At 37.6% G+C, this 11,940-nt stretch overlaps 1 protein-coding gene and 1 pseudogene across 1 annotated transcript in view; one reads left to right on the forward strand and one right to left on the reverse strand.

Annotated features, from left to right (window-relative positions):
- LOC104787092 lies at positions 7,768-10,741 on the forward strand (annotated as a pseudogene).
- LOC104787106 (proteasome subunit alpha type-4-A) overlaps positions 11,064-11,940 on the reverse strand; it is a 5,516-nt gene continuing 4,639 nt past the window's right edge. Inside the window, exon 3 of the mRNA XM_010512628.2 lies at positions 11,064-11,933. Coding sequence (XP_010510930.1) covers positions 11,227-11,933 — 707 coding nt within the window. The 3' untranslated portion in view covers positions 11,064-11,226. The remainder of the gene's footprint in view (positions 11,934-11,940) is intronic.

Raw genomic sequence — 11,940 nt, forward strand, 5'->3', positions numbered from 1 at the left:
TCGGTTGATTGAGGTTTAGGATTGCTTAGATTGATTGCAATTGAACTAATCATGATATGTTTAAAATCTGGTTGATTATTGTTTACATGTTGCATGAGAACCCTAAAACTAGAAACCAAAAATCCGAATTTCTTAGAGAGAATATTAAACCAATTGTTCTAGGTTGTTAAATCCAATTTAGGTGTTTAAGAAATTCAAACCCTAAAACTAAGAAATTAAAATCGGAAATTATAGCATGTTTGCATGAGAAAATAAAATTAGGATAACCCCTAAATTAATTCTAGAAATTATCCTAAAATTCTAGAAAAGTATTTCCTAAAACTTTGTCTTAATCCTAAATCTAGAAAAAAGGAAATTTAAGGAAAAGGAAAATTTAGTAAAAGGAAATCATTGCATGCTAGATTAAAATTGTTGTCTAGGATTGTTATCTCATGCATATTAATCCACAAAATTAAGAGATAAAAAAAGATACAAACCATGAAAATTTGAGTATAAATTGAATGGCATGGATCGGTCTCAAATACCGCATGGCCTTAAGTGATTGACATGGTTCGATCTCAAATACCGCATGTCCTAAAATTATTGTTGCATGGTTCGGTCTCAAATATCGCATGCTCTTAAGTGATTGACATGGTTCGGTCTCAAATACCGCATGCTCTAAAATATGTTGCATAGTTCGGTCTTAAATACCGCATGCTAATAAACGGTTGCATGTTCTGTTTTGTAGATGGCAAAGCTCAAAAATCTCTCCTATGCTGCCCTTAATGTTTCTGGAGACAACTACTTGCGATGGGCTTTGGATACTAAGATCCATCTAAAATCAAAAGATTTATGTGAATGCATTGAGGAAGATGTTGAGTGTTCTGAGAAGAACAAGTATAAGGCGATTATGCATATACGCCACCACCTTGCTGAGAGTCTCAAGGACCAGTACCTCACTATTGAAGATCCTCTTGACCTTTGGACAGAGCTGAAAAGCAGATATGGACACCAAAAGACGGTGCTCCTACCAAAGGCTCAATTTGATTGGAAAAACCTAAGGATCCAGGATTTTAAATCCGTGGACGAGTATAATTCAGCACTATTTAAGATAGTCTCGATTTTAAGGTTGTGTGGTACTGAGGTTACGGAGAAGGATCTGCTAGAGAAGACATTCTCTATCTTTCACTCCAATAACATACTGCTTCAACAACAGTATCGTGAAAAGGGGTTTAAGACATATGCGGACCTCATCTATTGTTTGCTGCTTGCTGAGCAGAACAATGAGCTATTGATGATGAATAGTGCATTGAGACCTCCTAGTACTGCTCCACTACCAGAAGCTCACAAAGTTGACTTGGCAAAGAAAAACCCTCAAGAGCCTAAAGAGCAGAAAGAGACTAAAGAGTCCAACTATGTCCAGGGACAAGTATGGCCGTGGCCGTGGAGGAGGTGGACGTGGTGGTCCTGGTCGTGGGACCTATCAAGGACGTGGTGGTCCTGGCCGTGGAAACCGATTCGGTTTCGGCCGTGGTCGGGGAAGAGGCTGTGGGCAATTTAAACCCTAATTTAAGACCAAGTCCACTTGCCATAGATGTTGTATGGAGAACCACTGGCTTAAGACATGCAGAACTCCTAAGCACCTTGTTGATCTCTATCAAGAAAGTCTAAAGAAAAATCTGGAAGCTAACTTGGTTCATCTCGATGGTGAAGGGGATTTCGACTATGAGAATGATGACCGACTAGATTATGAGACTTCTGATTGTTTAGGGGAGGATAATTAAACTCAAATGTTGTTTTAATTTAATTTTGTGTTTTATGTTTTGCATTTGATTGGATTATTATTTTGGATAATTATTTTGGTTTAAATTCAAATTATTTATTTCCTTCAATATATTTACTTGTTTTATTACTTTAAAGTTTAAAACATAAATTCTTGTCTATATTAGAAATGGCTGAGGACAAGAACAAACTTGTGGTGGATAGTGGATCCAGCCACACAATTTTGAAGGATAAGAGATATTTTATTAATCTCATTATGAAAAGTGCCAATGTTGGTTCAATTGCGGGTATAGCAAGCCTAATTGAAGGCTACAGCCATGCTAATATTTTGCTACCTAACGACACACATCTTGAAATATGTGATGCCTTGTATTCACCCAGCTCAAGGACAAATTTATTGAGCTTTAAGGACATTCGTTTGAATGGTTACCATGTTGAGACAAAGGGTGAAGGAGACAAAGAGTTTCTAGAAATTACAGAAATCACCCAAGGACATAAGAAAGTCCTAGAAACTATACCTGCACTAGCTACTGGTATTTACCATGCTAAGATTGATATGATAGAAGCTAACTTGGCAATGAACAAGATGTTCAATGAACAGTTCACCTTATGGCATGATCGGCTTGGCCATCCGGGTTCGAACATGATGCGTAAATTAATAATGAATTCTAATGGGCACACTCTTAAAGAGAGGAAAGTTATCCCTAAACATCTCACGTGTGTAGCATGTGCACAAGGGAAACTTATTATAAGGCCATCACCAGCAAAAGTAAATAAAGAAACTTTGCATTTTCTGGAAAGGATACAAGGAGATATCTGTGGACAAATACACCCACCATGTGGGACGTTTAGATACTTTATGGTTCTAATCAACGCATCGACCAGATGGTCGCATGTTTGTCTATTGTCAACTAGAAACCTTGTGTTTGCTAGATTGCTGGCCCAGATAATACGGCTAAGAGTCCACTATCCAGATTTTCCACTTAAGACTATACGTCTAGATAATGCTGGTGAATTAACATCCCAAGCATTTAATGAATACTGTATGTCCATGGGGATAAGTGTGGAACATCCTTTGGCACATGTCCATACACAAAATGGATTAGCTGAATCCTTCATTAAACGTATTCAATTGATTATGCCTAGGCATTTTAACCGAATCCGAAACCCGAACCCGAACCTGACCCAAAATAGGCAGTTCGGTTCGGATTCGGATAGTACTAAATATCCGATCGGATTTAGTTTCTTTGAAATTCGGATATTCGATCGGGTTCGGGTATTTGAACCCAGTACCTTAGGCATTTACAAGTTTATCATAAACCATTTTGCCACCTTAGTTTTATGTCATAGTATGAAAACGTTAATTATTTATATATATATATATATATAATTATGTATTCTAAAATTGATTTATTTTTTCTTTCTCAATCAACAGAACCCATAATTGTTTTATTTTTTTTATTACCCAGATCAATTTTAGTAGAAACATGACAAGCAAATCTACAAAAAAAAATATAGTTTGTGGGGTTTGAAGAGTGAGTGAGGTTAAAAGATAAATATGAATCATATCATATAATTTGCTATAAATATTAGATTTGGTAGGGAATTTTAATGATTTAATTTTTGAAGTAATGGCTATGGATAATCAAATCTAGGGTTTTTTTGTTGGAAAAGAGAGATGAAGAAGAAGGAGACAAGAAGAGGAAGATAGAAAGTATTTTTTTTTTATGACTTCGGGTAACCCGAAATTACCCGAACCCGAAGACACCCGATCCGAACCCGACCCGATATTAGAAAATACCCGATCGGGTTTTATATATCTACATCCAAAAATCCGAAAACCCGAACATCCGAACCCGAATCCGATCGGATACCCGAATGCTCAGGCCTACAATTGATTGCTCGACCATTGCTTATGAGGTCGAAGCTTCCTGTGTCGGCTTGGGGACACACAGTATTACATGCAGCTGAATTAATACACATCAGGCCATCTAGTGAACATAAGTATTCACCATCCCAACTATTAACGGGTCATGAGCCAGACATATCCCATCTCAAAACATTCGGGTGTGCCGTTTATGTACCGATTTCTCCACCACAGAGAACTAAGATGGGACCTCAAAGGAGGATGGGAATATATGTTGGATATGATTCTTCCACCATTATTAAGTATCCTGAGCCAATTACGGGTGGTTTATTTAAGGCCAGATACGCGGATTGTCAGTTTGCTGAATCCGAATTTCCTATGTTAGGTGGAGAGAATAAAAAGCTGGTTAAAGAAATAACTTGGAATCAAACATCCTTGAATTGGCAAGATCCTCGGACTCTAGCCTGTGATGCAGAGGTCCAAAAGATTATACATTTGCAAAAGCTAGCTATACAATTGTCAGATTCCTTTGCTGACCCAAAGAGAGTAACTAAATCGTACATACCAACTTGTAATGCACCAGTACGTATTGATGTTCAGAAGGAACACAATAAGCAAGTTGCTACAAAGTCTAAGACCCGTTTGAAACGAGGTAGACCATTAGGTTACAAAGATAAGAACCCTCGGAAATCTAAGAAAGGTGCAAATCAAACCGAGGATAGGGAAATAATAGACATGGGCGCGGCAAATCCTAAGGCACCGAATGAGGTTTGTGACGCCGAACCTCAAGGTCCTGAAGGTATTGATAATAATGAGATCTCAATCAATTATATCATGTCTGGAATACAATGGAACCGTAAAGATGTCGACATTGATGAAATATTTGCATATAAGGTAGCACTTGAGATAAATGAGGATCATGAACCCACGTCTATATTAGAGTGCACTCAAAGTAAAGATTGGTTAAAATGGAAAGAAGCCATTGACGTGTAGTTAAACTCTTTAAAGAAGAGGAATGTGTTTGGTCCGATCTTAAGGACACCATTCAATATAAAGCCAGTTGGACAAAAATGGGTCTTTGTAAGGAAGAGAAATGAGAATAATGAAATCGTGAGATATAAGGCCCGGCTTGTAGCACAAGGATTCTCTCAAAGACCAGGAATAGATTATAAGGAGACTTACTCCCCTGTGATGGATGCAACGACTTTTAGATATCTAATAAGTCTGGCTATAAGAGAAAAACTGGATTTGCGGTTAATGGATGTTGTACTTGCATACTTATATGGTCCACTGGATAATGAGATTTATATGAGATTACCAGAGGGTATTGAGCTCAAGGATAAGAGCGGTTCTCGAGAACAATACTGCATAAGGCTAAACAAATCCCTTTATAGACTGAAACAAAGTGGGCGAATGTGGTACAATAGGTTAAGTGAGTACCTAGCCAAAGAGGGCTATAAGAATGATCTCATCAGTCCATGTATATTTATAAAGAAGTTTGCAAACAAAGGGTTTGTCATAATAGCAGTATATGTGGATGATTTGAACATCCTAGGAACCTCTGGGGAAATCGCCCAAACAGTCGAATATCTAAAGAAAGAATTCGAGATGAAAGACCTAGGCAAGACAAGATTCTGTTTGGGGTTGCAACTTGAGTACATAAATGATGGAATCCTTGTGCATCAAATGGCATATACAGAAAAGGTACTCAAGAGATTTAATATGGACCAAGCTCACCCATTGACTAGCCTGATGGTTGTGAGGAGCCTTGATTTGGATAAAGATCCATTTGGTCCTAAGAAGGCCGATGAAGAAGTTCTCGATCCGGAAGTGTCATATCTCAGTGCAATAGGAGCGTTAATGTTCTTGGCTAGCCACACTAGACCAGACATATGTTTTGTCATGAACCTCCTAGCTAGATTTAGCTCTTGTCCAACTCAAAGGCACTGGGACGGTATTAAGCATGTACTACGTTACCTACAAGGAACATTAGATTTGGGTTTATTTTATACTAACCGTAACAAAGAAGGTTTAGTTGGTTTTGCTGATGCAGGTTATTTGTCCGATCCACATAATGCTAGGTCTCAAACCGGTTATGTGTTTACACAAGATGGTACAGCAATTTCTTGGCGTTCTATGAAGCAGACTATTGCGGCCACATCATCTAACCATGCGGAGATCCTAGCCATGCATGAAGCCAGCAGAGAATGCGTATGGTTGAGGTCGATGACTCAACATATCAGGTCGGACTGCGGTATGGTCGATGAAAAGGAACCAACCGTGATATATGAAGATAATACAGCTTGAATCGCACAACTTAAGGAAGGCTACATCAAGAGAGATCGGACGAAGCATATTTTACCCAAGTTCTTCTTCACACACGAGTTACAGAAGGTCAGAGAAGTTTAAGTGGTACAAGTTCAATTATGCGACAACTCAGCCGATTTCTTCACCAAGTCATTACCGACATCAACGTTCAAGAAGCTCGCGCACCAGATTGGAATGCAGAGGCTTAAGGATTTACAGTGATGCTTAGAACAGGGGGAGCAATGCGTGTTGTACTCTTTTTCCTTCACTATGGTTTTGTCCCAATGGGTTTTCCTAATAAGTTTTTAATGAGGCAGTTCCCCCAAGCGTATTGTATTGATCCCTTAGCATTGGCACGGTTATGTCATCCAAGGAGGAGTGTTGTAAAAGACATGGAGTGGACTTCTATAACCAGCCCATTACTTGTCATGGTGTGTAAGGCCCATGACCAATGGCCCGTGGCCTATTTCCTATTTCCTTATCGTTTTAGGTTTAACATATGTCTTTACTATATATATGTAACCTCTGTTCGATTGAATCAATAAGATAAAAGAAACTTTCATCGATTTCTCTAATTTACAACAGTAATTTACATATTGTGTAGATATAAATACCATTTGATATGAGGGATAAAACTGTCTCTGCAGAGTGTGTAAGTCACGTGAGCCCCGTTCCATGGCTTTTTTGCCCACCACGTTAGGATAGCTTAGTGCATGAGCAGTTGAAACCAAATCACACTTTTAATTTATAGAGTATTTGTTTATCATTTTATTTTTCATTAAAAACACCTCACATTTTGAGTCTCTTTTATATTATTGTATGTCACGTCTAACGAATGCTATTTTTAGTCTTATATCTTTTTCTACTGTGGCGGTGCCTCGTTTATTAACGACTTTTTCTTGTATTTTTCTGACTAGTATTTTTCAACTATTTGTTATGCCATCTAACGTAATAATACATGATTTTTATTTTATCTATGGAAATTGATATTACATCATTTGTATATACATTATATTAGTAGTATTATAGTATATATATATATAAAGAATTATTGATTGTCATACATAGTTGCATTGCATGTCATCATCAACAAAGATAATAATTATATATATCCATGATTTTTTGTATCTTTTTTGATAAACGTCTCGATGTAACCAATTTGGTTTTCCTTTTTAATTATTAAAATCAAGAAATAGTAGTAGGATAGATAAATCAATTTTTAGCTTGGTCCACATAGTACCAATTTTGTTATGGTCGGGGTCCAATAATTAATATTTTTTCTATATTGGTATTTAACGGAAATAAAAGATTATGCTGAATGAGAGATTTGAGAACTACTAATCTTTACAAAGTTATATATCACCGAATCATATTCCTCTAGACGCTCGATTATACACCACCAAATAAATAACCTTTCTTGGAAACTATTATTATCTTTTTGATTGTAGAACTAAAACAAAGTATTAGTGTTTTAATTAAAAAGATAACTTTGATTGGATGCATCTTATATAAATAATTAATTCTGATTTCTATCGAATCCAATATACTTAAACCACTGAACGATTCTTGCTAAAGTCTTGGTCCACGATGGTCAATGAAGTAAAATAATCAAAATTTATTAAGTTGATTAGAGGTAGATTAAAAAATACAGCATGATGAGAAAAAGGGGAAGAACATACAGTACCCTCAAAAGCTTCATTATTTTTGATTAAACAAATACATGAAAAATAAAATACATGATTAATTACTGATTGATCAGCTGATGATCAAAAAGGTAATAAAATGCGTTGTCATTACTCTCTTTTACTAACAAATTTATTAGCAAGAATGTGTCAGAATAGGTCTCCCTCTCTCTCTCTCTCTCTATCTTTGGTCTTTGTACATTATAACACACAGTGAACAGAGTGGTGTTTGTTTGAACACGCCTTTGTTGCTCTTGGTCTCTTTCTTTTTTTATTAACTCTCTCTAAAAGAACCCACCACTAATTTCGTGGGTGCTTCACCGATTGACTTGACAGACACATCTAAAGAGAAGAGAAGACTTTACTTATCTATCAGAAATCTGACAATCAGAAAACCAACAAAAGTTTTCTTGCTTCTTTGCTCTTTGTCTTCTTTCACTTCTCAGCATAAAATCCACATCTCTCTCTCTCTCTACTGTTTCCTCACTTCGTTACCTTTTGGGGGGAAAAAATCAAGAAAAGCTAGAGAGTATATTTGGTTACCGAGAGGTGGCTACTATGGAAGCTTGTTGCTCTGATCTTGAAGTTGACATCAATGGAGAAGAATCTCTCTTTCTTAATAAGGTAAGACCAAAAATCCAAACTTTAACCGTTTCTCAGTGTTAATTTCCACTTTTTCTTATCTGGGTATAGTTAAATTCTCGTTCTTTCATTTCAAATGTTCTAACTTGAATCAAAACTGTGACTTGAAAAAAACAACTTCTTTTTTGTTTTTTTTGGGTGTGTGTGTTTTGTTTTTGAGCTTGTGATAACATTATGACGGCTCACGTATTGTGTGTGACTCTGCTACATCCAGCATTTAATGTTCCACTCAAGGAATTACCTTAAAATGAGGGAACCACAAATCTCTCTTTTTTGTTTCAGTAAACTGATTTGTCTGAGTTAACATTAATCTCACTAGATTCAAATCTTATTTAGTTAAGACTTAAAGAGAGTAATGAAGCATGATGTCTCCATCACCATTTCTTGCATTTTTTCTTGTTCTTTACCTTTCCTCTTTGACTTTCTCCCATGTTCCTCTCTCTGTTAAATCAAACGAGATGTTTGTTGCACTGCACCTCTAGAGAGGGAAGAAGATAAGAGGCTCAGTTTGGATTTTTCTTGGTTACTATTCACTTCCCTTTTTGTTCTGTGTGACTGATTTATGAGTTGATCTTTAATGATTGGGAGACACACAGAGAGACCTCTCTGTGTAGTTGATATTTAATTCCTTTACTCTCTTGTAATTAAGTTGTAATAACTGTTACCTTACCCTATTCTATATCACAAAACAGTAACATGGCTTAAAGTTTCAACTTACTCAAATCTGTTTTGTGTTATATATGACTTATGAGTTTGTTTGTAATTTTCATCTGCAGCAAATCATATGTGCTTACTCTGCAACGTTCAGGAAGCTTCTTGGGAAATCAACTTCTTCCAATGGGAATCTCAAGGTGATCTTTAATGATTTCCCCGGTGGAGCGGAGAGTTTCGAGCTTGTATCGAGGTTTTGCTACGGTAAAGGTCGATTCGCTGTGATGCCCTCGAATGTAGTCCTTATGCATTGTGCTGCTAAGTTCATGGAAGTCTCTAAAGTCTTGGAACGAACAGAGAAGTGTATGGAAGAGATTAGGTATTGGTCTTGGCCAGAGCTTCTTCTAAGTCTAAAACAGTGTCAAGAAGTTGAAACATCGTCTGAAGCTGAGTCTTTAGCCGCGAAACTGATGAATGCGTTAGTGGAGAAGCTGTGTTTAGCCGTTGAAATGAGTCCTTCTAGTGCTGCTTCTGCTTGTTCACCAGATAGCAGCTTGTTTCGGTTTTCTTGTGATAGTAAAAGCACAGAGAGTTTCAAGAACAGCTCTATTCGGTTAACCTGGTGGTTTGATGAGGTTCTTGTTTTAAGTCCTGGTTTGGTTCAGACGTTCTTGAAGCTGATGGTATCGAGGAAATTTGATAATCTCATCATAAGTAGGTTCTTGTTCTATTACCAGAAGGTCAAGTTTTGCTCAGCGTCTTCTCATGAGAAAAGAAAGATTCTTGAAACCATCATTGATACTCTTTGCGTCTTAGATCAAAGCTGTGTCCCTTGCAAGGGCCTTTTCGGATTTTTGAGGTTGCTCTTGGATTGAATATAAACAATAGCAGCATGAACAAACTGGAGCTGATGATAGGTAACCAACTGGATCAAGCAACACTAGACAATCTTCTTGTTCCATCTCCATCGAAGTCTAGTCACTTGTACTATGTGAATCTTGTTATTAGATTCACAAAAGCTTTCCTCGACGGAGCAAGAGGAGGATTGCAGTTGAAGAAAGTGGCAAGCTTGATTGATCAGTACACAGCTGAAGTAGCACCTGATCATTCCTTGAAACCTTCAAAGTTTCTGTCTCTCCTCACACTTGTTCCAGATTCAGCCAGAGAATCACACGAAGAAATATACCGTGCTATCGATATGTATCTCGAGGTACGTTTTCAATACTCATCTCAAACTCAAAGTGTAAAAAAGAAAGTTTCAATCTTTGTCACACGAATGAACGGTTTTTATGGCTTGTTCAGGCCCATACTGGATTAACCAATGGTGAAAAACTCAGCGTGATACGAACATTAAGTTATGAGAAGCTTTCTGGAGAATCAAGAAGTAAAATTTCACGTAACCCGAAGTTTCAGGTGATTGAGACACCAGATGAACAACGAGAACAGAAGCAGCTCATACTAAGAATGGAGAAGGTTGAGGTTTCAGGAGATAACGAGAAGCTGAAAGAACATATTGAAGGGATTCAGTGGAGGGTTATGGAGTTAGAGAGAGCGTGTTTGAAAATGCAGAATCAAATGGAAGTTATCAAGAAGAGATCCAAGAACACTAGCAAAGGAAGCAACAGATTGCTTCCTAAGCTCTGTTCTTGATTACTGAAGCTGTAGCTTACAATGATATATGTACATATAGTGATAGAGAGCATAAGGAGTCAATTATAGTTACAATCTGTTTCTCATGTTTCAAAGTATGTATCTTTCCTAGTGTTGTTTACTGTCACAAAGTTGTGCGTAACGAAAAGTAAAGAAAAGATTCGTTTTCTATGGGTTCTTATACAAACTTAGTTTATAAAGTTTACTTGTATTAAATCCAAGAAAACTCAAGATTTGATTTTAATCTTCCTTAAACGTTACTCTTTTGTGATTCCAAGATTCTCAATGTGAAGTTGCGTGTACTTAGAAAAGAAAACAGTTTTTTTTGGACGAAATCAAAACTTCAATTTAACAGTTGAACCCGAGGCATTGCCGTTACGTGTAAAACATTGCACGACAATAATGAATGCTTAGTATTCAAGTAATGAATTGAAGAAATTAAGACTAACCTATAATATATTTGTTCCTTTGCTCGTCGTCAGTCACTAGTAAAACGATAAAACTTCTCTAAACGCATTGAAGATAAATTCATAACATTGCCAAATTTTCATCGCCATAGTTAACTTCAAAGTTCAAACTCAAAAGGAAAGCTGTAAAACAGACTTACTACAAACATAAGACCCGAGACACCATACCAAGCGAATAACACTAGAGATACTTTTGGGCTCAGGATGTTTCAGCAGCGGGTTGAGTCACACCATGCTTGACCAACAGCTTGGTGAGAGACTCAGGAGAGTGAACATGGTACTTGACGTTCCCAGATGGAGTCAGATACACCTCAGCAAGCTCTAGCTTCTCAGATGTTAAGCTCGTGCTGTCCATTGTCTTGGTCAGAACCTTCAATGCAAGCTCGACAGCCTCTTCCCTAGTTGCATCATCCTTGTAGTCTTGTTTCAGAATCGACTGAGCAGCCTGATTGTTTGCTCCAACAGCTGCAGCTTTCCAACCACCATAGTTGCCACTCGGGTCACTCATATATAGTTGGAACCCAAAGTTCTTGTCCCATCCTGCAAAAAGAAAAGAGACTCCAAACGGACGAAGACCACCGAATTGTGTGTAGCCCTGCTTCGTGTCACAGAGAGACTGAACCAGCTGCTCAACAGGCATGGGCTCTTGGTACATGAAGGTGTAGCGTTGAGCTTGGACTCGAGCCGTGTTGATGAGAATGTTGGCATCAGACATTATACCAGCCACGGCACAAGCAACATGGTCATCAATCTTGTACATTTTTTCAGCAGAGGTTGAGGTTTGAAGAAGTTTTGAGGTGACTTTCTTCTCACCAATCAACACAACTCCGTCTTTGGATAAGATTCCAATTGCAGAACCAGCGTTTCCAATGGCCTCCATAGCATACTCAACTTGGTAGAGACGACCTTCAGG

The sequence above is a fragment of the Camelina sativa genome, chromosome 1 (genome assembly GCF_000633955.1).
Source record: "Camelina sativa cultivar DH55 chromosome 1, Cs, whole genome shotgun sequence".
NCBI classification, from domain to species: domain Eukaryota; kingdom Viridiplantae; phylum Streptophyta; class Magnoliopsida; order Brassicales; family Brassicaceae; genus Camelina; species Camelina sativa.